Genomic DNA, 26,561 nt, shown 5'->3' with positions numbered 1-26,561 from the left:
ATATAAATGAATATAGAGACCTGGGTCTTGAGCTTGGTTATCCGAAAAGGCAAGTTGACTAAGTATGCTGTCAAAAAGCCTCAGGATGCAGGTTTTCAAATCTACAAGCTTATGAACTGGTCCTTGGACTGTGGTGAATTAACCAAGGGAAGAGTCCAGCCTCTAATAGACAACCAGTTCATCTCCACTGGCCATATTTCTCATTCACATCTGTTAAGTGAGTGTGTTTATTTATTCCCATTTCAATCTTACAAGGTTAAGTTCAAATTCTGGAAATGGATAAAAGGAGAGAAGCTCAATCAAAGACTGTACCAAGTTCATATTAAAGCATGTTTATCACGGACTCTCAGGATGTGAGAATGATATATTGCTGTACACAAGCTGAGAGTTTACCCTGCATTATTTCATCTGGTTAAACGCTTGTTAATGCAATCACATTATAGAGAGGAGAGGTATGGAATTCCTTTCTCTATTCTGATACAAGTTTTAGTCTAGTGACGAATGTTTTAATATGACACTTACCTGCGATCAAAACTGTTCCATTATCTGCTTGTTTAGCAGTGGGAAGAATGAAGCATTCTTTCAAAAACAGTCACTATGAACTCCAGTGAAAGATAGTGTCCATAGGCTAGAAGAGATAACTAAACCTACAGCAATATTTGCTATGTGCATTGCATTATACAACCAGCCATAATAGATTCCAAAAAGTATTACATGGTAGACTTACCCTCAAGAGATTTACAGTATCACTGGGATGATAAGTATCATTGTGATAACCTGATAAGTTCAATCACAGTAAAGAATTTAACCAAGAACCCAAGATGATATGAGATGCTACAAGGCCATGTAATAATTATCAAATGAATTATTTGAGCAATAGATACATCACATTAGTATGATCCAGGCTAGGCTGTTGTGAGTTTCTTACCGAAATGATAGTAAAGCAGAGAAGAGAATGGAAGCATCGTATTTGTCTTTTTTTTCTCCTCTGAGACAAAGTTGAAGAAAAGCAGAAAATGTTCCCCTCTTGTCCAATATGGAACTAGCCAAAGTGTGAGGCCAGTCGATAAAAATCATGACATAGATGATGCTTGTCTTCTTAAATTTCCCCAAGTCCACTCTCTGCTCACCTCCCCACACATGCACACACAGCACCTTCTTGCTGCCCCCATCTTCCCAAAGCCCCAGTTGTTGCAGCTTTCCCAGAACTTATATCCCAGGACAATGCTTCCTCCAGAATTATTCATTTTTCTTCCTCCCTCCCTATGCTAAGTCCCCCTTCTTCCCCACACTTTCTCCTTAACCTGTTTCCTTATGAAAGCTGTTTTTAGCTAGCTATCAGAAGATAGAGAAATTTGGTGAATTTACCATAAGGTGTTGGAGAATAATATCAACTTGCAGCCAACCCATGAATATTTTTACACTTTAAAAGAGGGCATTTGGAGATCACAACTTCCCCAGTGAATTTCTAGTAGTTGCATTTTAGTCACTGTGACATTGAATGGGGGCTGGAGCTGGGGTACGAACAGGCAGGTCATGAGCCAGGAGGCAAAGAGCTTCTGAACATTCTGCGTGAATCTGCCTGTGAATTCCAGCCATTATCCCATATCTTATAGTTGGGGGGGTATGCCCCCGTGTTTAAAAATATACTTTCAAATCCATTCAGGAAGTATGCACTCATCCTACTAGGACAATTCCCATAAGAGTCATAGCCACAATAAATACGTACTGTGTTGATGACCAGGGTTTCAGATCAGACTGCTCAAAAATACTAGGTTATTGAGTTGATGGCCCTAATCTTTGAACAGTGAAATGTAGCAAAATCCATACCCAATTAAGAGATTAAAATATCAACGATAAATTTCAAAGCTATTGTGAAAACTGGTCTAACATCTTAGTCATTGGACAGAAATATGAGAAAATATAGAAAATTTAAATAACAGTGTATTCAAACTAATACCTGGTATGAGAACTTTATACACACAAACAGAATACATGTTCTTCTTAAATAACAGGGAACAGTCATAAAAATTGACTACCTCCTAGGCCACAAAGGAGGCCCTAATAAATTTCAAAAAAAAAAAATCAACATCATGCAGACCATGTTCTCTGACCATCAGGCAATAAAATTTGACTTGATAATAAGAGGATAGGTTTTTAAAAATCACATAAGGGGCTTCCCTGGTGGCGCAGTGGTTAAGAATCCACCTGCCAATGCGGGGGACACAGTTTCAAGCCCTGGTCTGGGAAGATCCCACATGCTGCAGAGCAACTAAGCCCGTGCACCACAACTACTGAGCCTGCACTCTAGAGCCCACGAGCCACAACTACTGAACCCACGTGCCACAACTACTGAAGCCCTTGCACCTAGAGCCTGTGCTCCACATCAAGAGAAGCCACCGCAATGAGACGCTCGCGCACCGCAACGAAGAGTAACCCCCAGGCTCGCCACAACTAGAGAAAGCCCGTGTGCAGCAGTGAAGACCCAACACAGCCAAAAAAAAAAAAAAAATCATGTAATTTAAAAAAAAAAAAATCCCATAAGCCTAGGAGAGGGAAAACAAAAACAAAAACAAAACTTCTAAGTAATCCTTGGGAAGCATTAGGGAAATTATGAAAGACTTGGAATGCAATAAAACGAACACTTTACATTGCTTAGTCTGTGGGACACAGGTCTTAGAGGAAAATTTATAGCTTTAAGTACATTTATCAGAAAGCAAGAAAGGTTGAAAACAAATGAACTGATAATACATATTCAAATCAAGAAATTGGAAAAGGTACGATAGAATCAACCCAAAGAAGTAAGAAGAAAAAAGTAGCAAAGATAAGGAGAGAAACCAGTTATAAAGAAATTGAGAAAAACAATAAAGAATATTCACAAACCAAAAGCTGATTGTTTTTGTTTTTTAGATTAAGTAAACAAACCTGTGGCAAGATAAATGAGGAAGGAAAAAGAAAAACTGCAGAACAAGACGACACAGGAGTAAAGGGGGAAAACAGTACACAAACATAGGTTTTTAATAGTAAATATTTAAATGTATTTAGAAACAACTATTCACAAAAACTTTCAAAACTCAAAGAAGTTAACAAATCACCCTTCTGGAAAAGGATAAGAATCCCAAAACTGACACAAAAAAACACTAGAAAATTTGGATAGACCAATAATTGTTAAATAAAATGATATGATAACCAAACCTTTCCCAAGGTACAGGTGATTTTCAGACCAGTTCTTGCAATCTTTTAAGAAACAGATAATCCCTACCTTATTCAGTTTGCTTCATAAAACAAAAAAGAAGGAAAGATTCCCAACATCTTTTATGAGGCTAATATAACCTTAAATAGAAAACTAACCATAGATAATACAAAGTAAGAAAATGATGGGCTTATTTCACTTATGGGCATAGATGTGTGTAAAGAAAATATTAACTAACCTAATCCAACACTGCACTTAAAAAAAAAAGACACAAAATACAAGGATGGTTTGATGTCATGTCTATGTAATGCACCACATTAATGGATTAAAGGAGAAAAATAAATTATCTCAATAGATGGAAAAATGCATTTGAAAAAATACCTAGTCATGATTTTTAAAATTCATATGAAACTAGGAATAGAAGGAACTTCTTTAACTTAATAAAGATTCTATGTACCTAAAACCTACAGTCACCATTTTACATAATGGAAAGATTTTCGATGCATTTGAATTATGACTGGGAACAATAGGAAAGACACAGATGAATTCATACTATGCTGCTCTCTATTACTAGAGGTCCTGGTTAACGAAATAAGGTAAGACAAAGAAACAAGATATGGAAGAATTAGAACAGGCAAAACTGTCATCTACTTAAAATTCAACAGAAATACAAACTAAATAAAAGTTTAGCCAGGTTGTCAGATATAGGATCAAGTTACCAAAATTGGTATCATTACCTCTACACTAGCAATAACTAATTTAAAAATGAAGGAGAAACATGACAAACACTACCTTAACCAAGGCTAACATCACCAGTGGTAAGTGCTGTTGCTATCAGGTACCCTTGACATGATGTGATGAGAAGGGCATTTCACGTCTATGGCATCCTTCCCCAAACCCATAACCCCAGCCCAATCATGTGAAAGACATCAGACAAATCTAAATTGAGGGAGTCTAAAAAATACATCACCTGTACCCTTTAAAACTGTCAAGATCATGAAAAACAAGGAAAAACTGGAAAACTGTCAAAGATCAGATGAGACTGGGGAGACATGACAACTAAATGCAGTGTGATGCCCTAGACTCTATCCTGCGACAGGGGAAGGACACTAGGGGAAAACTTGGTAAAATACGAATAAAGTTAGGAGTTTAGTTAACAGCAATGTACCAAAGTTGGTTTCTTAGTTTTAACAAAAGTACCAAATAAGCATGAAAAATATGGATATTAGGTGAAACTGGATGAGGGTGTATGGAATTCCTCTTTTCAACTTTTCTGCAAATCTAGCATTATTCCAAAATTAAAACTTTATTCAAAAGAAAACAAAGACCTTTGCATATACAGGAGCTTGATATATGATAAAGGTAGCACTACGTTTTTCACAACGGGTTTTCCACCAGAACACAGCTGTCGTGAAACCCACGGCTGAATCTAAGCCAAAATGGGAAAGGAAAAGAGTCATATCAACATTGTAATCACTGGACACTTAGATTCAAGCAAGTCTACCATTAATGACCATCTGATCTACAAATATGGTGGGACTGACCAAAAAAACATCGAAAAATTTGAGAAGGAGGCTGTTGAGATGGGACGGGGCTCATTCAAGGATGCCTGGGTCTTGGACAAAGTGAAAGATGAACGTAAGTGTGGCATCACCATTGATATGTTGTATCACCATCAATATCTCCCTGTGGAAATTCAAGACCACCAAGTATTATGTGACCATCATTGATGCCAGAGGACACAGAGACTTTATCAAAAACATGATCACAGGCACCTCTCAGCCAGACTGTGCTGTCTTTTTTTTTTTTTTTTTTTTTCTGGTATGCAGGCCTCTCACTGCTGTGGCCTCTCCCGCTGCGGAGCACAGGCTCCGGACGCGCAGGCTCAGCGGCCATGGCTTATGGGCCCAGCCACTCTGCGGTATGTGGGATCTTCCGGGACCGGGGCATGAACCCACGTCCCCTGCATCGGCAGGCGGACTCTCAACCACTGCGCCACCAGGGAAGCCCTGTGCTGTCTTGAATGTTGCCGGTGGTGTTGGTGAATTTGCAGCAAGTGTTCCAAGAACAAGCAGACCCATGAGTGTGCCCTTCTGGCTTACACACTGGGTGTGAAGCAATTAATTGTTGGTGTTAACAAAAGGGATTCCTACAACAGGAAAGAGATACAAGGAAATCATTCAGGAAGTCAGGACCTACATTAAGAAAATTGGCTATAACACTGACAGTAGCATTTTTGCCATTTCTGGTTGGAATGGTGACAACATGCTGGAGCCATGGAAAGTCGTCCATAAAGAAGACAATGCCCGGCACTTCCCTGGTGGTGCAGTGGTTGAGAGTCCGCCTGCCGATGCAGGGGACACGGGTTTGTGCCCCGGTCCGGGAAGATCCCACATGCCGCGGAGCGGCTGGGCCCGTGAGCCATGGCCGTGGAGCCTGCGCGTCCGGAGCCTGTGCTCCGCAACGGGAGAGGCCACAACAGTGAGAGGCCCGCGTACCACACACACACACACACACACACACACACACACACACAAAAGAAGGCAATGCCAGTGGAACCACACCGCCTGAAGCTCTGGATTGCATTCTGCCACCAACTCATCCAACTGACAAACTCATTTGTCTACCCCTCCAGAACATCTACAAAATTGACGGAATTGATACTGTCCCCGTGGAGCCGGGTGTTCTCAAACCCAGCACGGTGGTCACCTTGGCTCCAGTCAACGTTATAATTGAAGCCAAGTCTGATGAAATGCACCATGAAGCTCTGAGTGAAGCTCTTCTGGGGAATTATGTGGGCTTCAACATCGAAAAGGTGTCTGTCAAAGATACTCACCATGGCAATGTGGATGGTGTCAGCAAAAATGACCCCCCAATGGAAGCAGCTGACTTCTGGACTGTCCTAAACTATCCAGGCCAAAGCAGTGCTGGCTATGCACCTGTGTGGGACTGTCACCCAGCTCACATTGCTTGCAAATTTGCTGAGCTGAAGGAGGTTGATTGCCGTTCTGAGAAGAAGCCAGAAGATGGCCCCAGATTCTTGAAATCTTGTGAGGCTGCCATGGTTGATACGGTTCCTGTAAGCGCATGTGTGTTGAGAGCTTCTCTGATCCCCCTTTGGGTCGTTTACTGTTCGTGACATGAGACACACAGTTGCTATGGATGTCATCAAAACAGTGACCAAGAAGGCTGCTGGAGCTAGCAAGGTCACCAAGTCTGCCCAGAAAGCTCAGAAGGCTAAATTAATATGATCCCCAATACCTGCCACCCCCATCTTAACCGGTGGTAAGAGAATGATCTCAGCCCTGTTTGTCTCAATTGGCCACTTAAACTGGTTACTAATATCAGTGTATCATAAAAACCTTCAGAAGGAAAGAGAATGAATGGCACGTGCGCATGTGTGTGTGTGTGTGTGTGTCAGTTTTAAGTTATTAGTTTTTAAAATCAGTACTTTTTAATGGAAACAACTTGACCAAAAATCTGGCACAGAATTTTGAGACCCCTTAAAACAAAGTTTAATGAGAAAAAAGAAAAAAAAAAAAACACCAAAAACTATGGCACAAAAGATCAATGGGAAAGAGATGGTGTGGTACATTGCAAAGCTCATCCACAAATCTCTCCCAGCCTGGAGTGCAAGCCTCTTGGCAGTGAGACTTTGCAGTTCCTTCCTCCGGAGAGGGAGGTGTTTCTTCACCCATCCAGGAACAGTTTGGAGTTAGAGGTTTCAGCAGCCAAGTACCACTGCCACCGTAGAGTATTCCTGGCTTTGCTAGTTTAAGTTATGACAGTTCTGTGCATTTTCATTATTTCCTTTACTATCTTTAGTCTTTATTCTTCAGTTTACTTTTTTTGGTGTTTGTTAACATTTTCACTACATCAACACTGCAATTTTACTTTGCTGCTGTTGAAGTAATCCTGGACCACTAATTCCAAATGTAATTAATATAATTTGAAAATATTTCAAAGAGGTTTTGTGTGGGGCGAATCACCCCTGAAAGTGCAGAATGGTAGGCAGGTCAACTTGAGCGTTCTGGAGATGAGTAAAGCCTTGGGGTGGGGGGATGGTGACTGGTGTACACAGGGACCAGCGGACAGCCCTGAGTGAGCGAGGGTGGCAACCCATGGGGGAAGAGCATTCCAAGTAGGAGCTACAGCAAATGCAAAGGCACTGAGGGGACTTCCCTGGTGGTCCAGTGGTTAAGAATACCCCTTCCAATGCAGAGGAAGGGTTCGATCCCTGGTTGTGTAACTAAGATCCCAAAGATCCCATGTGCCACAGGGCGACTAAGCCCGAGCCGCAACTACTGAGCCCACGCTCTCTGGAGCCTGTGCACCACAACTAGAGAGATGCCCATGTGCTGCAACGAAAAGATCCGCATGCCACAACGCATGACCCAACGCAACCAAATAAATAAATATATATATATATTTTTTTTTGAATGCAAAGGCACTGAGGTAGCAAGGTAATCAGAGAGTTCAGGAAACAGCAAAAGGGCCATTGTGTCTGCAAGGGAGGGAGGGCCAGAGTGGTAAAAATGAGGTCAGTTGGAGAGTCAGCCAGACACAGTTTATGCAGTTCTTGTTGACAAAGTAAGGTCTTCATAATATTTGGATTCTCTAGATTTGCAGTTCCCAAACTGGGCACCAAACTGCCCAGAGTACCGCAAGAAACTCACACATTGGAAGGTTTTTATAAGTTGAGGGAAATACAGCAATTCCTGACATCTGTTGCAAACCATGAACTCAAGGTAGTTCATAACTTCAACATTAGATTGTGCTACTTTTCTTTTTTTTTTCTGCCTCTGCAGTCACATTGTTTTCTCTTTTTAAATTTTTATTTATTTATTTACTTATTTTTGGCTGTGTTGGGTCTTCGATGCTGCATGCGGGCTTTCTCTCGTTGCAGCGAGCGGGGGCTACTCTTTGCTGCAGTGCACGGGCTTCTCATTGCGGTGGCTTCTCTTGTTGTGGAGCACGGTCTCTAGGTGCAAGGGCTTCAGTAGTTGTGGCACGCAGACTCAGTATTTGTGGCTCGCAGGCTCTACAGCGCAGCCTCAGTAGTTGTGGCACACGGGCTTAGCTGCTCCGTGGCATGTGGGATCTTCCCGGACCAGGGATCAGACCCATGTCCCCCTGCATTGGCAGGCGGATTCTTAACCACTGTGCCACTGGGAAGTCCCTGTCTACTTTTTTTTCTTCTTCTCTTCTTCTTCTTTTTTTTTGTGTGCTATTTTTCTATCAAAGATGTCAGAGCTTCACAAAGCTGGGATTTCAGTGGTTACTGTAATAAAAAGCAAGTACCAAGCAAAATCTACATGAAACAGAAAATAAGGGTGGCAGTGTCCAATCTGATTTCAAGGTTGGAGAGATAGCAATGTGCCTAATGGGTGTGCATACCCCTTTAGTAAATAACTGCGGTTATTTAAGAATAAAATAAAAAATATTTTTTCTTTTACATAATATACATTTTCCCCAAATAGCTACTTAATTAATTGTTAGAACATAAATACTTGCTAAGTTGTTTGGATCTAGCTATTTAATAAATTTTTAACAGTTCAATAATTTTTTTTGGCCTAGGGGCCCTGCAAAAAATCACTGGGACAATAAGGGCACCATGAACTGAGAAACTCTGGGAACCTCTGCTCTATACCCTTAAATGGAATTCAGTTTCATTGGTTCTGAATTCCTGTTAATGGACATTAATTTGTTTTTTTTTTTTTTTGGTTTTTGGTCTTTGTTTTTTTTGGTAGCTTTAAGCTTCCCCTTGGGAATGATCATTTAAATTAAAAAAAAATTTTTTTTGGTAGCTTTAAGCTACCCCTTGGGAATGATCATTTAAATTAAAATTTTCTTTTCTTTGTTTACCCAGGTTTCTAGCTGTATCATTCACAATAGCCAAGACGTGGACGCAACCCAAGTGTCCATCCAAGGATAAATGGATAAACAAAATGTGGTGTATACATGCAATGCAATATTATCTAGCCTTAAACAGGAAGGAGATTCTGTGACATGCTACAACATGGATGAAACTTGGAGACATCGGGCTCCGTGAAAGAAGCCAGACACAAAAGGACAAATGCTGTATGATTACACTTAGGTGAGGGACCTAGAGTAGTTAGATTCATAGAGACAGAAGGTAGAATGTTGGTTACCAGGGTCTAGAGAAAGAGGAGGATGGAGAGTTCTTGTTTCATGGGAACAGAGTTGCAGTTTTTGAAGATGAAGAATGTTCTGGAGATGGACGGAAGTAATGATTGTACAACGATGTGAATGTACTGAATACCATTAAACTGTACACTTAAAATGGTAAATATTAGGTTATGTGTGTTTCACCACAATAAAAAAAAATGATTTATGAAATTCATGGACCGCAGTTATTATTCCTAAGGCAAATTAAGATTCTCACCTACAGAGGGCGCCCTTGTCAGTTCCTAGTACCTTTCCTTGGTGGGTTGCAGAAACTGTACTGTCTGAAGCTGCAGGTTTCTCCTCTCCCAGCACCTGTGCAGCAGTCCTCTCCCTTCCAGCCTCTCCCTCACCCTTCTGAGGCTTTTGCTAAAGGATTTTTACTGCTGTTGACCAAAGGGAAACAGACTTGGCTTATCCATGACCACCCTTCTCTTTTCTTCCTTCTCGGAGAGACACAGTTACAAGAGGCGCCAATATGGTCTATATATTCACCACTTAAAAATGGTGAAGATGCACCAGTCAGAATGGCCATCATCAAAAAGTCTACAAACAATAAATGCTGGAGAGGGTGTGGAGAAAAGGGAACCCTCTTGCACCGTTGGTGGGAATGTAAATTGATACAGCCACTATGGAGGACAGTATGGAGGTTTCTTAAAAAACGAAAAATAGAAGTACCATACGACCCAGCAATCCCACTACTGGGCATATACCCTGAGAAAACCATAATTCAAAAAGAGTCATGTACCACAATGTTCATTGCAGCTCTATTTACAATAGCCAGGACATGGAAGCAACCTAAGTGTCCATCGACAGATGAATGGATAAAGAAGATGTGGCACATATATACAATGGAATATTACTCAGCCATAACAGGGAACGAAACTGAGTTATCTGTAGTGAGGTGGATGGACCTAGAGTCTGTCATACAGAGTGAAGTAAGTCATAAAGAGAAAAATACCGTATGCTAACACATATATATGGAATCTAAAAAAAAATGGTCACGAAGAACCTAGGGGCAAGACGGGAATAAAGACACAGACCTACTAGAGAATGGACTTGAGGATACGGGGAGGGGGAAGGGTAAGCTGGGACGAAGTGAGAAAGTGGCATGGACATATATACACTACCAAATGTAAAATAGATAGCTAGTGGGAAGCAGCTGCATAGCACAGGGAGATCAGCTCCGTGCTTTGTGACCACCTGGAGGGATGGGATAGGGAGGGTGGGAGGGAGGGAGACGCAAGAGGGAAGAGATATGGGGATATATGTATACATACGGCTGATTCACTTTGTTATACAGCAGAAACTAACACACCATTGTAAAGCAATTATACTCCAATAAAGATGTTTAAAAAAAATGGTGAAGATGCTACATTGTATGCTATGTATATTTTACCACAGTAAAAACTAATTTTAAAAGAAAAGAAAGGTTATATAGTGTCAGGCCTTTGAGGATTGGAAGAACTGATGTCAGATTCAACCAGTATTTTGTAGGGAAACGAGATCCCAAGAGCTCAGATATGTCACAGAGGGCTAGGAGACAGGGATGCTTCCGGGCAGAGGAAGAGCGTGGAGGCTGACAGAGTGGGCCAGAGGTGGGGAGAAAAGGGGGCATTCAGAAACCAGAGTCAGGGAGAATTCACAGAAAGAAAAAAAATTCTGGTGAAAAAGCCCAGCCCGGTTTCCTGACAGGGGACCAGTGCCACTGTCGTCCAGAGGAACAAGTCGGAAACTATTACATTTCCATCATTACCTAACAAGGCAAAGGGCATTTGATCACAGAGACATCCCCTAGGGGTTTGAATGGAAAGCAAACACTGTCTTATGCTCAAGCAATAATAATACGCTAAGGCCATGAGATGGTTATGTTTATTACCGTGTATGGGGCTTCTGCTCTGACTTGCCTCTCATCTAGGTCCGCTCGAAACTGTACCACCATCCACAACTCAAGTACCAACAGTGGCAGAGCTGGGATCCAAACCCTTGAGCTCTGACCATGGAGGCCATACAATTACCCACTGCCACATGCTGTGTTATCTGGCAGGGCAAGCTTGGTAGTTCAGAGCTAGATGTGTTTCTCCCAAACCAACTATGGAACATCCTTCCATCAGCACACTTTCCCTTCTGATGGCACAGAACGAGGTAGGAATAGTAGGGAGTTGTGATCTCTGGAGAAAACTTCCCTGCTCTCAGGTGCGGTCCAGGCAGGCTGGATTCCCCGCAGCATTTGCTGTGTCACTGGCAGCAGGAAGCAGCCTCAGGGCTTCTGTGGGAAGAGCGCTTTCCAGCCTCAGAGGGGAAAATGGTGTCTGCTCCTTCCAGGATGGAGACATGCTCTCCTCCAGAAACTGAGTTTACCACCTTGAATACTTGGGAATGTTTACGCTGAAAACTCCCAAGAATCAGAATTCAATCATTCACAATGCTTCAGGAATCCCCCCCAAGTTTGCTCATGCTACATTCTTCTTCTATAAAGAGAAAAATATGAACAACATAAAAATAAACTGAGAGCAAAAAAGAAATGAAAATGTGTATTTAAGAAAACATTAAGGAATGTCTTGGAACCAGTATCGATCTAGCCCAATTTCCTGAAATCCTACATCTAATTTAAATAGGCTGTGGGCTTTTAGAGCCAAAATGGACTTTTTGAGTCCACGATTTTCATTTTGCAGACGAAAGTCAGGGAGGTCCAATGCCTCCGTCAGTGGCTGTCTGTCAGGGGCAGAGTACAGGCTATTGCACTTGAAGCCTTTGACCTTGGACGGACACCAGTTTTGAGCCCACATTCTTAAAGGTTTCCTTCCATAGGCTTTTGGGCCAAACATTCCCCCCACAGCCTCTCAAGTGCATCCCCAGCTTTCACAAACTTCAGCAAGCAGCCCTTTGCTATCGATGTGGCTCTTTGGTGCCAGCTCTATGAACAAACCACCGTTTGTTGCTTTTTAAAAATAAGCCTTTTTAGCTCTGGACAACATTCGGCCTCAGTATCCTGAGCTGAAAGGTTGGTTTCTTTGCAGCTGACAAATGATGGCTTATGTCTTCTCAGAACGGCTGCAGCCCATCTTTGTTGAAAGCCCCAAAGCCTTACTTTGATAGCCCAGTGAGAGCACAGGTTCAGGCTGGAGTTTAAGTGCCCAGCACACAAACATCCTCCAAATCAGGTTTGGCTATGTGGGGAGGGAAGTAGCCAGGATCTCAAGGAAGGAGGAAAATAGAGATGTAACTTAGAGCTGGAAAGAAGGCACAGAGTTGCTTCAAAAGGAAGGGAAAAAAAGGCAGGAATCAAGGTGTGTAATTTACAGTATCCTGTAAGGATGCCTCTTACACACAGAATGAACGCTCCAGGTACAGAGGCACTTCTCAAACTCACATGCGAGAAGGGGCAAGATAGCCAATGGTGCCATCACATAGAAAGGAACGCTTTTAGTTAACTCCATGTTGACATTCATCCCCTAATTTCTGTACCTTTGCAGTTTAAGAGGACTTCAAATTCTGCCACAGATGATCTGTGAGGGTCGTGACGTCGGTTTCCATGTCTAAGACAGGAGATGCTGGTAGTGCCTGGGCCAGCTTCATGGGTATGTGGCCTGTGTAGTAACTCAGGACCCTGTGCTCAGAGCCCACGCTGGGTTTAATGCCCTGCTATCACTATCTTGAAATTTGGGATAATTTTTCTACAAGGAGCTATGCGTTTTCATTTTGCACTGGGCCAGTGAATTCTGGAGCTGGTTCTGGTTAGTACCCCATTGTTTAGGTATTTGATTGTATAATATTTTCAGAGAGGGAAATGGGGGCGGGGAGTAACTGGCTTCCACTTTGTTGGGGGCACACAAAGTATGAGGACCAGAGAGGAAAATAAACGGAATTCTTTAATTTTCTTGCAAGATTCCAAAATTCTTAAAGATATCAGGTTAGGAGTAAGACGATTTAACAGGGCGCAGCTGAGGGGCACAGCAGAGGGCAGGGAGGGACTTGTCCTCCAGCCTCGTCACTCACATCCCACAAGCACCCAGGCACACTGCGCTCTCCATCCTTCCCAAACACCTTTCCAATCTGGCCACTCCTCCCTTCTCTCTGGACCTGCAAAGCGCCAGCCCAATGCTCAGTCACAGCCTCCAGGCTCCCCTCCCCTCCAGACCATCTCCCTGGACCCACTTTGCAGTCTTTGATCTTTTTAAAAAAATGGCTTTATAAACAACAAGGTTCTATTGTATAGCACAGGGAACTATATTCAAGAGCCTGTAATAGGGCTTCCCTGGTGGCGCAGTGGTTGAGAGTCCGCCTGCCGATGCAGGGGACGCGGGTTCGTGCCCCGGTTTGGGAAGATCCCACATGCCGCGGAGCAGCTAGGCCCGTGAGCCATGGCCACTGAGCCTGCACGTCCAGAGCCTGTGCTCTGCAACGGGAGAGGCCACAACAGTGAGAGGCCTGCATACCACAAAAAAGAACCTGTAATAAACCATAATGGAAAAGTATATGAAAAAGAAAAGAATTTTTTAAAAGAATATATATAGTATATATACATATAACTGAGTCACTTTGTTGTACAGCAGTAATTAACACAACATTGTAAATCAACTATACTTCAATAAAAAATTTAAACGAAAAAACAGTTTTATGGGGGAATTCCCTGGTGGTCCAGGGGTTAAGATTCTGCGCTTCCGCTGCAGGGGGCACGGGTTCGATCCTTGGTTAAGGAGCTAAGATCCCGCATGCTGCTCTGTGAAGCCAAAGAAACAAACAAAACCACCCCAGCTTTACAGAGATATAATCCACACACCACACAACTCACCCATTTACGGTTCAGTGGGCTTTGGCCTATTACATTATTAATTTTTTTTGAAGTTGTGGTAACTACATGACATAAAAATTGCCATTTTAAGTGTACAATCAAGTGGCCCTAATTACATCCACAGTGTTATACAGCCATCACCACCATCTATTTCTCAACTCTTGGAAACCTCTAATCTATTTTCTGTTTCTACAAATTTGTGTATTCTAGATATTTCATGTAAGTGGAACTATGCAATATTTATCATTTTCTTATTTCACCTAGCATAATGTTTTTAAGGTGCATCCATGCTGTAGCATGTATCAGAAGTTCATTCCTTTCTATGACTGGATAATAGTCCACGTTTTGTTTATCCGTTCATCCATCGATGGACCCTTGGGTTGCTTCCACCTTTTGGCTATTATGAATAATGCTGCTATGAACATGAGTGTACAAATATCTCTTGGAGTCCCTGCTTCCAACTCTTAGGAGTATAATCCCTGGACCCACTGTTGACCCCTCCAGTCCAGTTGCATTCAGAAGCCAGAGTCATCTTTTACCAACACACACCTGATTGCATCACTCATCTGCTTACAACCCTTTGCTGGCTTAAGACGGAAGGGCTCACAAGGGCTTAGGATAAAGATGGAAGTGTTCTGGGGCTTCCCTGGCGTTCCAGTGGGTAGGACTCCTCGCTTTCACTGCCAAGGGCCCGGGTTCAATCCCTGGTTGGGGAACTAAAATCCTACAAGCTGTGCAGTGTGGCCAAAAAAAAAAGATGGAAGCGTTCACCAAGGTCTCCGGGTCCCTGAGCTCTGGCAGCTGACCTCTCCACGTCACCCTGCCCTGCCCTTTTCTCTCTGCTCCATGTCCTGCATGCATTTCTGGAGCCATGCTTCTTTGGGATTTCACATATGCTGATCCCTTTTCCTAAGATGTTCATCCTCCCCAAATATTGATACCTAACTTTTGCTTGGCCAACTCTTCCCGTCTTTCTCACCCATCTTGTCTTAAAAAGGTCCCTAACACCTCCTTCCCTTCCTCCTTCCCTCCCTGGGTCTCGTTCCCATGGCTCCTTGGCATTACCTGTTCGATGTCTGTCTTCCTCACTGTACCAATGACTAATACTAACTGAGTACTTACTCGTTCCAGGCCTTGTCCTACCCATGTCACCTGTTTCAACTCATTCAATTCTCACAATAAGCCTGATGCCTTTACAGGTAAGGAGATCTGGGGATGCCGTCACACCTAGTAGCAGTGTCCACACTGGCAACTGGAAACGAGCGCACCCCTACGGGACAGTGGTGGCAGCTACCAGCCCTGAGGGAGCATGGTTCCCTTCCTGTGTTAGGAGTGTCCCCAGCTCCTAGCAGACGATCCGGTATACGTAGGTACCTAATTCATATCTAAAGTAGATGGATGAATGGAATGGAAAGAACATCAGGGAACCGAGTTTTAAGCAAACGTCTCTTACTGAATGGCTGCTAAGTGCTGGGCATCCTTACCCACCCTCCCTGCCTCAGTTTCCCCAGCCTAGAAGTGCACAAGAATACTTAGGTCCAAGGGTTATTGAGAAGGTTTAATATTTTAATGTAAATTTTAAAAATCATTGTGCCTGGTAGACTGAGTCCCACTAACAAATATTGATGTTTGCATTTGCCCCTCTCACCCCTAGCCCAAGACAGGGAGGTAATGGCCGGAATCCGAGTTCTCCTGGCCCTGCCCCTGCCGCTGCCCCTGCCGGAGCACGGTGTGAGACGCAGTGACATCCAGCTCGCCGGGATCCTTGTAGCCCACCTCTAAGAGGTTCCCCCAGGTAGGCCAGCGAGTCTCGGTTTTCTCTGTCCAGGCCTCCCCGCCGCACTCTGCGGCGTGCGCGGTGCAGTTCAGAGCCGGCCAGCGCAGGGCGCCCGGGCCCGCCCTTGGGCCTCATGATCTACATTTCCGCGTCAGTCCCGCCGCGAACTTGGCATGCCCTCCCGCGGTGTTCGGGAACACTTTGTGCCGAGAGCCCGCCCGCCCTGCCCTCCTCCTTCCCGCCGGCGCCGCCTGGCCCTGACGCCCAGCGCAGTCCGCGGGGTTTGGGTTCCTGGACCCCAGGTACCCCACCCGGCGCGCGGCCACGGAGCCCCCAAGTATTTGTCCTCGGTTCCCCCGAGCCCGAGCCGTGCAGCCCGGTCCTCGCGCACGGGCTGGGCGTCCAAACGTAGGTTGCACCGCGCGTAATCGAGAGGTTCAGAAAGATGCTGTGGCCCATTTTAAAACAAAGCCCATTTATTGCGTTCGGCGGCTGTTTGTGCCGGTCCAGTGTCAGATCCTCTGAGCGCGGCGGACAACCAGGACCCAAAGGAAACGTAGTCGCAGCGAAAAGAAACCGGCTCTGGAGCCATCTGATCCGTTTTCAGCACAATGCACATCTCTCCCCCCCCCCACTCCCCCCAGCCCCGCGATGGTTCCCCTCCTGGCTGCGTAAGCTTTGGCGTCGGGCAATGCTCCGGGTCTCGGTCTTCTCTTCAGTGAAATGGGGAAAACTGTGCGAGCTTGGTGATTCTGCACGTGGAGCGCGCTGGGTCGCAGAGACGTCAGTGTTGCGGTCCCACACCTCCAGTATCCCACCTTCCCGCGGCCCCCACCCCGGGGCTCCCGGGCTCCAAGCGCGGCCCTGGCTCCTAAGTGCGTCACGGGTACCGGCCGCACTCCACAGGCGGCCAGGGCGAGGCTGGCACGGGGCCAGCGCGGGCCAGGCCAGGGGCGCTGAGCCGTCTCCGGGGCGGGGACCCGGGCGTGGAAGGCGCTAAAGTTGCGCGGCCCTCGGCGCGCTGTTGGGGGCGCCCTCCGCGGCGGGCAGCGCGCCAGGGACCGGCCTCCGCAGCTCTGGGCGCGAGAGGCTACACTTTCCCTTCGCCCCCCGCCCTCGTTTCCTCCCGCGCGGCCGCAGCGGAGATTTCCTCTCGGGGAAACCACGCGGACTCTTCCCGGGGCTCCTCGCCCCGCCCCAGTTCTCCGCCCCCTCCTCTTTGCTGGGGAGCCGGTGCTAGCCCGCGGCGGGGAGGAAGCTCTGGCAGCCTGGGCCAGGAGGTGGCAGGGGGCCGCGGAGCCGCTGGCTACCAACTCACCCTGCCATGTGACGCCGCCCTCCGCCCAGCGACCCCCCGCGCGCCCCGGGCCCGCGCCCGCGCTCTGTGGCGCCGCGCACCATGCTCCTGCCGGGACACGCGCGCCCACCGCCAGCGCCCCAGCCAGCACAGCATCCCGGCCTCCGCAGGCAGGCAGAGCCTCCCGGGCAGCTCCTGCGACTCTTCTACTGCACCGTCCTGGTTTGCTCCAAAGAGATCGCAGCGCTCACGGACTTCTCCGGTAAGAAGCGACCTCCCTCGCTGTGCGCCCCCGGCGCCGCGGGGCGCCCAGGTGAGCCCTCGGTTGGGGGCAGGCGCCCGAGGGGGCAAGGCCGGGTTGGTTTAAAGTTGGAGCGCGCTCAGAGCCAGTTTTCTTGCCTGATAATAGGAGCCCTTAGCATATTAAGTAGCTGCGCATGTGGGATGGTGGCAGGGGAGCCCCCCCCCCCCGAGAAGGAAGGGTGGGTAGGGTATTTGGAGTTTTTCCCTCAATGAGTTGACCTCCTCGTCAATTTCCCAGGGTCAGGGACCCGACTCCGATGGATGCGGGTCGGCTTAAAATACCTTAAACTGAGTCCTGTGCCGCGCTCAGCGCTGTTGGAACACGTGTTGTGGCCCACGCTGCACTTGGTTTGCTCTCTGCATAGGCCGGGTGTGCCCCAGCCAGCCTCTCAGGTGCCCACGTAAGGAATCCAGCCCAGAGGACACTTGACCTGAAGTCTGCGCCGACAGGCACGAGGGAAGCCCAAGGGGATGGGAGGTCTGGTGGAGATGCAGTAAGAAGATGAGTAGAAGCTTACAGAACAGAGAGGAGACTGAGGGGTAGGACTTGACCGCCAAAAGGCACCAGCGTCCCCCACCTCCATCCCCCATTGCGCGTCCCCTATCGCCTTAACAAAAAAAAAACGACTTCCCCCTCCCAGTAAAGGATGAGGGTTTTCTTTGGGGGGATTGCGACCAAGGCTTCCGCAGCTGATCTCAGATAGTTCTGGCGCTGTAGGTGTGGCGCAGCAAGGTGAGAGAAGTTTCTGGGTTGACGAGGGCTATAGGAGCCGCATTCTTACGTTACGGCCGCGCTTGCTTAGAGTAACAACGTCCTTGCAATTGTATCGGACCTGGGTCTCCGTCTGGCGAGGTTGGAGGCCTTTCACCCTTTCCTCGCCCCTGCCCTGCCCAGGAAGCAGCTCTGAATCCTACTCTTCCCCTTCTCCAGCATCTTCTGCCAAGTCCAAGCTTCCCGCATCCCTGCCTGAGGGTCTTTTGCGGTATAATCATGGCAAACAGGAGTCGTTCCTCAGCCCTATTTGTGCAGTAGACTAGTACATGGCAGGGGACACTGGCAAATCAGAAGCTGAGTTGGGTTTCTAGTTTACTTACAGAGAATGTCATTGTTAGCTGAGAGCCCTGGGTCAGAGTTTCTTTGCTTTGAATATTTAATATCAAGGCAGTGTTTCCACCTAGCAAAGGAAGCCAAGATATGTCTATTTGGCAAGGAAACTGTGGTCCTTAAAATCCAGCACCACAGGATCAGAGCGCTATGGTAAATGTGCTGGGAAACTGCTGAATATCAAGTGCTATTGACTTTTTTTTTTTGGTAATAGAACTTTCTTGGCTGCTAGAAAAGTTCTCTCTTTGCTGGTTTAAGCTATGGAAAGCAGTTCTGAATTCAGCCACCATCAAGCTCTGAATATTGTTAAGGAAAGAACTGAAAGCCAACAAGTCCTTCTTTTGTGACATCATCGTAACTGAACAAATATTGCTTTAGGTAAATTGCGGTGTAACCATTAGATTGTTTTCATAGGTTAAAGACACTTAGAGTTTGTTTCTTTAGTGGAGCAGTTGCAATCCTTGAAGCAGTCTATAGGTTACCACCCAGGTTTGGAATTGTCTGTACGGAGCAACTGTTCCAGAGGGTGAACTTGAGCTCTCAAACAGGGATGCTCTGCCCTGGGAAATGGATGCTTTCATACATGTTTTTCTAAGTGACTAAACAATAAAAGGAATTTTCTCCTGCTTTGGATGGGAACCTAAATTCCAGGGTGTAAAACTCCCTGAGCCAGTGTTGGGTCGGCGGTGATATTTCCAGGTGCACCCACAAGGAGTTCCCATGTTTCCTCTGGGCAGCCTTGCTCTTCAGTGATGTGAAGACCAGGGAGAAAGTGCCCAGGAGCCTTTTGGGAAGAAGAAAAGAAAAATAAGCTTCTCTGAAACCACAGACACACTCAGGTTTAGATCTAAATTCTATCTTGTGTGGCGTCGGGGAAATATTAGAAAAGGCTCAGGGAGAAAGATGAAGTCTTCAAAGTTGATTCATTTGATTTGAAACTTGATGAACCTTTAGGGACCCCCTAACCATGTGACATACGGCATCGAGGAAAACTCCTAAGCTCCAAAGATGACAGTCTGAGGGTTCAGTTGAATGTCTTCATTGAAGCAGTGCCTCCTGATCACGTGACTCCAACACACACCTCCGCCCCTGCCACCCCCCACTGTGGCCTCAAAGCCTGATGCCTGCTTTCCTGGGGACAGGAGGTCCTATTCCTGCACTTGGAGGGGTGTGTAGAAACCAGTGCCTGCAAAAAGACAGTGGACCGTCCCTGTCGGAGCCGGACAGCAATAGCTGAGGGCTGGAGAGCACCATTTGACAATGTAGTTACTTGCTTGTTTTTCTAAACAAGGGAACATCAAAAAGCCAGACAGAGGGAGGGTGGAGGGAACTTGGGACCCCCTTCAACCTTTGTGAAGAAGGGGATGGAAGAAGGATGGTGAATCCAGGTGAAAGAAAGTGCCAAAATGAGAGGGGTCCCAGCTATGGTTTGTACAGTACAGGGCCTCCAGGGAGATGAACGGTGCAGAGTTTTGGAAAGTTACTTAAGCCTTTCTCTTCTTTGCAGCTCTTCCTTGAGCTTTTTACCGAGGCCGTCAGCTGCTGTAGTTTTCCTGGGTCATTGATTTTTTTGGCCCCAGGGATTCCAGCATCGGATCTCACTCTTAATAAGCCAGAGGCTGCATCAGGGCCTGCTTCTCCCCCTCCATGCTCGTGACTTGTGCTAATCACCTCCAAGCCTGCTAGGAAACAGGCTCCCTAAACACCCCCTTCCCTCTCCTCCCTGAAGATGTTGAGATGCTGCCAGTGGCCACTGAAAGGCTATCATCACGGCATTAAAAACACATCCCAGGAAGGCAAGAACAGTTCATGCAAAATCACTGCCTCTGATCCTTAAGCCCGAACTCAAATGTGCTTGGCTTTCATCCATTTTCCTCTGGGATGGTCTTCTGTTCTTTTGACTGCATTCCCAAATTGAGGATTTAGCCTGAGAGGTCCAAACTGATCACTGATTTTTTTTTTTTAATAGAAATGTCATGTCAGCGTCATCTTTGTTCAAAGAACAAGGCAGGATGAGGGCAGAGGGGAGGGAGGGTGCCATTTTGGTTCCAGCCATAAAACGCTAAGGACCCTCTACATTTGGTCCTGCTTTAAAGCGGGATGTTTCAGTGCATCCCTGAACTTAGTTTGCCGTGTCCCTCAGGCCTTGTTCATGTTTTTGGTGGTTTTACTCTTTGCCGAGAGCAGGCACCGTCTTCTCCATCTGCTTTTCCCTTTCTCCCTCTTCTGTTCTGTTTTGTGTTTTTTTCTTTTTTTTCTTTCTTTTCTTTCTTCTCAAAGAAGTTCAAAGTGATGGATGGGCTGATGGGCAGAGGGGGAAGGAAAGGATAGAAAATTCATCAAGTTCCCACTTGGATTCCTAGAAAACTCTTGACTTTTGACAAAGTCATCATGACCATATGTTTACACGTTTGGTTTTACCCTAGGGCACGTAGTGGTAAATGTGGAAAGCAGAAAGGAAAGGAGGTGAGAAACAAGGGGAGCGGAGCAGCTTTTAAGGCCTTCCTTGTACCCAAATGTCCTCAGACCTTAAAGAAAGGGCACTGCACGAGAGAAGTGGGTCTCTGGGCTGACGTCCTACCTCCCGCCCCCGGGAATCAGTAGCCCAAGCAAACAAGATGTGGGGCTTGTTATCAGATCATTTGCAGTCCAGCAAATAAGCCCCATCCTAGCTCCTATTTCATTGGTCAGGAATTTCAGAATGTAGAAAAATGGTCATTCAGTTGATCTTGGGGGCTCGGGGGTGGGAACTTGGTCGTGATGGAGTTGTCCATTTAGCAGAGGTTGAACCTTCCTGTTCTGTTCAGAGAGGCAGTGGATCTCAACCCCGGCTGCACACTAGAACTGCTTGAGTCTAAACAACTGTACGGATGCTCTAGCAGCAACTCAAGGCATCTGATTTAATTGATCTGGGAGATCCAGGCATTGGTCTCTTTTTCAAAGCCCCCAGGCAATTCTAGTGCACAGCCAGAGTTGAGAACCATTGCTCTGGTGTCAGAGGGCAGGGCTGCCTCCTGTCTTTGTGTCAGTTCATCCAGGGGGACACGGGCATGACGGGGTCTCCCTTCACCCACCCCCCACACCCCAGGGCTCACCACCAGGGAGACCAGGATGTATTTTCCCAGCTCTCAGTTTGCCACTGCATTCCAGCACACACGTATGCACACACTTATACATACATGCACGTGTGCCTATGTGCACACGCACAGCTCTTCTTTTTAGTATGCCTTGGTCACAGCATCCTTTAATTCAGGATTGTCTTCATTTTCAAAACTTTTATGGAGCGAAAAGCCAGCTCGTAATGAAAGAAAAAACAAAGCAAATGTCTGCAGGAGTTGTCCAGCTGTCACAGAAGAAGAGGGATGAAGAGTAAGTGTCTCAAAGGGCTCGTCTGTTTCCATGGAAAGTAACAACGTTTGAAAAGTGTTCTCCCAGCTCTTTCTGTAGCCGAGAAGAGGAGTCTGGGTAAGGGAGTGGTCCTGTTATTAATGGCTTTGGTCTCCCAGGCGCTTTATTGGAAAGGGCAGCCTAGTAGCCATTTCAAAGAAGGAACAGAAAGGAAGGGAGTAAAGATTAATTGAGCCCAGGGTTATCTGATTTCATCCTCATAGCAGCACTGTGAGGTAAGTAGTAGTCTCACTTTACCCAGCCTCAGAGAGGTTAAGTGACTTGCCCAAGACCTCCCAGCTAGGAAGCAGAGCAGAGGCAGACCCTAGCTCCAGCCCAGGAGTAGGGCCAGGCTGGGGGGCTTGGCCCGTGTGGGTGCTGAGTGGGGGACAAAGCCAGAGAAAAAGTGCCACAATTTGCTTAACCTTTCTGTATAGTCCTTGGATTGACCGTGGTGGTTTCAGTTGCCCTCTGAGTAGACTGGCCTCTTCCCGTTCCTTCCTTCCACATCTTCTCATCACAATTCATCCATAGTAGGTACAGGCACAAGGCGATTAGTGGATACAGGGGAATAATGTTAGAACTCCTGTTCTTTTCTATTTGTTTCTTTTCTATCTGTAAAAAAGAAGTTACGTTTTGCTTGTAATTAACATAAAGTTGAGGGAGTTCCCTGGCTGTCCAGTGGTTAGGACTTGGTGCTTTCACTGCCGTGACCCATGTTCAATCCCTGGTCAGGGAACTAAGATCCCATAAGCCATGCCATGTGGCCAAAAACAAAAACTAAAAACAAAAACAAAAAAACCCCATACAAGTCGACAGTAGAACGGTACATAATCTCTTTTTTTAAAATTTTATTTTATTGAAGTATAGCTGATTTATAACACAACTTCTAAATGTAATATAGGGGAGAAATGTTCTCAAAATATTTTTACTGATGGGGTTCATGATCTAAAAAATTTGGAGACCACTGGCCTTCTCAGCCATCCTGTCAGCACCTTTAAAATTCTTGAAAAGGCGCCACTTTGGAAATAGCATACACTGAAAGAACACCTGCTCCCATGTGACCCAGCCCTACCCCTGCCATGCTCACTACCCCAGTTAACAACTGCTAGTAAAATTTAGAGGCAGGATGTGAATCCCGTAACTGTCTTGTTTCAAAAATCCATACTCTTGTCATTCAAGCTAAGTAATGGACGTGGAAGCTAGGGACGAGGCATTCTGAACTTTTATGATACTTGGCCACTATTTTATTTTATTTTTATTTATTTTTAAAATTTATTTATTTATTTATGGCTGTGTTGGGTCTTCATTGCTGTGCACGAGCTTTCTTTAGTTGCTACTCTTCGTTGCAGTGCGCGGGCTTCTCATTGTCGTGGCTTCTCTTCTTGCGGAGCACGGGCTCTAGGCACGCAGGCTTCAGTAGCTGTGGCACTTGGGCTCAGTAGTTGTGGCTTGCGGGTTCGAGAGCTCAGGCTCAGTATTTGTGGTGCACAGGCTTAGTTGCTCCACAGCATGTGAGATCTTCCCAGGCCAGGGCTCGAACCCATGTCCCTTGCATTGGCAGGTGGATTCTTAACCACTGTGCCACCAGGGAAGCCCTCAGCCACTATTTTAATGAGGCTGATGTGTTTGTATCTTTCTGGAAGGAAATAGCTTCCCTGAATAACATCAGTCCTAGAGTCACCTAGATTTTAACGATAGAAGGAGACTCTCAGGTGGGAGGGTGGCCGACCAAGTGATTCTAACCTGTTTTCTCTGAGCTCCTCTCTTTCCCTGTGGGGTCTCTAATTCTGCTACCCCTTAGCTGGCCCCTATGTGTGCACCATCTCAGCTTAAACGCTGACCCATCGTAAGGGGTATATTCTTTACTTGGTTCCCTTAGCACAAGTAAGAGAAGTTAGTTAAAAATACTATAGCGTATCAAGAACATAGAGCTTTAAGCACTTCATGTTTATTAACTCATTTAATCCTCACAATGCTACGAAGGGAATACTGCTATGATAAGTTGAAGAAATAGCATCAAGAGGGGCTAAGTAGCTTTTGGGGATTTGAATGCAGGCAGCTTCTCTAATGCTAAAACAAATAAATTACAAGTTGTTTAAAACAGTGCCACTTCTGTAATGTTTATCTCTTAATATACCAGATCCAAAGCTTTCCCAGGACTTACAGGTATTGTCCGTTCCATGTCGTGTCTAGAGGTAGCACCGTCCAGCCCCAACTAACTGATTACAGGATAGGATCTATAATTCATTTCTGGAAATATGGTGGCACTGGTGTTCTGGAATTGTTTCCCCAACAAAACACTTAGGGCTGGTGAATAAAACATAACAAACATCCTTTAAATGCATGAGTGAGTGACTAAATGCAAGGAGTAGCCAGGGAACAAAAATGAAGAGGGATCAGAGAACTGAAGAAGTTTGCTGGCACCAACCCTATGGCTACACTGGGGCCTTTGATGAGCTTTACAACCAGGATTTAATAGGTACATGAGGGCAAGAGACAAGGCATTAGACCAATGTCAAGTGAGAAATTGGAATAAAGATCTCCTTATAAGGCCAGGACATGGAAGGGCTAAACACTCATAAAAAGATGCATGAAAAACAAATCAGCCTTCTTGCAAAGAAAGATGACAAGGAAACATCTCAGCTTAGGTTCAGGATTGGAGGAAAACATAATCTCTGTTGAGACTATGTAACCACAGGTCTGCCTTTTCAAGAGTCTGGGTTTTGAATTCACATTGCCTTTACCAGGAAACCCAAGCTGAGAAACTAAAAAAGTTGTCCCAGGTTAGTAGTGCCCCAGGGTGCCTGGGAAAAACACACAAATACTCCCTGCATAGAAACATCAACACAGGCCCCACAGATTCTGATAGATAAAATTCTGCTGATCATGAACACAGTATCCAGAATTACACTGTATGAATGATAATCAGCAAAAACAACAGAGTTTTTAATAAATAAAGTAGGGAATATAAAACATAAAATAATAAAAGAGAATCTAAAACATGAAGAAAGAATGAAAGGCTATCAGGAAAGATCAGGCATATTTTTTTAAGAAATCAAATGTATGTACTCACATGAAAAATATATTCATTGATGTTCAAAGCTTGATGGGTAAGTTAGATGCAGCTGAAGAGAGAAATAGTGAACTGGAAAATAAAGCTGGGAAAATTATCCAGAATGCCGCAAAAGAGATAAAGACACGGAAAAAAGTTTATAAGACATGGAAAATGGAATGAAGGTTCAACATACAGCTGATCAGTATTCCAGAAAGGGAGAATAGGGAAAATGAGGGAGAGGCAGCACTCAAAGTGATAATACCTTAGAGTCAATTTTCAAGAGTTGATGAATGATTCAGATTCAAGCATCTCAAGCAAGATAAATAAAAATAAATGTATGCTTATCATATTAAAACTACAAAATGCTAAAACAAAGTGACAGTTTTAAAACGATCATAGAGAAAAAAATTTTCATCTATAAAGGCTTTCCCATAACAGTGAGAGCCAGAAGCCAGTCAAATATTTTCCAGGTTCTGGGGGAAAAAAAAACTGTCAGTGCAGAGCTGTATACCCAGCTAAACTATCTTCAAGAGTGAGTGTGAAATAAGGGCACGTTTACCACTAATAAATCCTTACTGAAAGAACTACTAAAGAATATACTTCCTGAAGAAGGACACTGAGTCTAGAAGGAAGGCTTGAGATATAATGAAAAGAAATGATGAGCAAAGAAATGGTATAACTTCTAATGCACTTTACCTATATTTTTTGCTGTCTGCCTGCTTAGAGAGTGTCATTTCCTTGCCTTGATAGAGATGTTCTCTAAGATATCTTGTCTTTTTGGCAGCTAAAATCAAGAGATAGCTTTTTGACCCAGTTGAACTCTTCCACTGACTTATGACTTTCATCCTGAGGGTACCCAGTACTCCTTACCAGGTGGGCATCAGTTCCCTTGTGAGTACACAGTGGAAGGTCTGTATGAAAGAACAAGAAATGTTCTCAGGTCTTTCAGGTATCAGATGCTGTGCTACGTATCATATAGGCCTACTCTAAAGAGTCAGTTCTGTCCTGAGAAAGCTTCTTTCTCAGTGGTTTCATAGTCACACAGATAACAAGCAGTTTGAGGGATGAAGAATAGATTTGGCAGGTCACATTCTCAAAATGGTATCCAAAGCACAGAGCTTGGAATTGAGGGTTTAGTAGTGTATCCATAGACCTACCAGATGACACTGCCCATGTATAGGTTTTACATTTTCACACCTGCACTTCAGGACACCTGTATCACTTGCTCACTCAGGCTCCTGGAGATGAATTTCTCCTGCATTAACAAGTTAAGGAATGAAGTGATGCTTGGGGTTAGTTTCGACCTGAGAGTCAAGTTTTCTATACACAGAGAAGCAGGCAACATTAAAATTCAAAACTCAGGCCACTGACTCTGAAATGTATGTTTGCAAACTGTCTGATTTCATGTCTGCCTCAGATGTCCCATGAATACAAATCACCTCATTTGGGGTTGGAGGAGC

The 26,561-nt window shown here is 45.3% G+C and overlaps 1 protein-coding gene and 2 pseudogenes across 4 annotated transcripts in view; all 3 read left to right on the top strand.

Annotated features, from left to right (window-relative positions):
- The first annotated feature begins 3,391 nt into the window (after nucleotides 1-3,391).
- LOC149749273 (elongation factor 1-alpha 2-like) lies at nucleotides 3,392-5,471 on the top strand (annotated as a pseudogene).
- A 249-nt stretch (nucleotides 5,472-5,720) lies between these two features.
- LOC111163834 (elongation factor 1-alpha 1 pseudogene) lies at nucleotides 5,721-6,444 on the top strand (annotated as a pseudogene).
- Nucleotides 6,445-16,182: 9,738 nt separating this feature from the next.
- Nucleotides 16,183-26,561, top strand: part of EVA1C (eva-1 homolog C) — an 84,903-nt gene continuing 74,524 nt past the window's right edge. The window contains exon 1 of one of the 4 annotated variants that reach the window (XM_022552843.3): nucleotides 16,183-17,561. In XM_022552843.3, coding sequence (XP_022408551.1) covers nucleotides 17,351-17,561 — 211 coding nt within the window. In that variant the 5' untranslated portion in view covers nucleotides 16,183-17,350. The remainder of the gene's footprint in view (nucleotides 17,562-26,561) is intronic. The other 3 variants (XM_089910306.1, XM_022552839.3, XM_022552842.3) reach the window with 3 other exon arrangements.

The sequence above is a fragment of the Delphinapterus leucas genome, chromosome 4 (genome assembly GCF_059928025.1).
Source record: "Delphinapterus leucas isolate spDelLeu-1000000601 "Yukka" chromosome 4, BTC_Dleu_Yukka2, whole genome shotgun sequence".
Lineage (NCBI taxonomy): Eukaryota > Metazoa > Chordata > Mammalia > Artiodactyla > Monodontidae > Delphinapterus > Delphinapterus leucas.
This window is presented reverse-complemented; position numbering and strand designations above follow the sequence as displayed.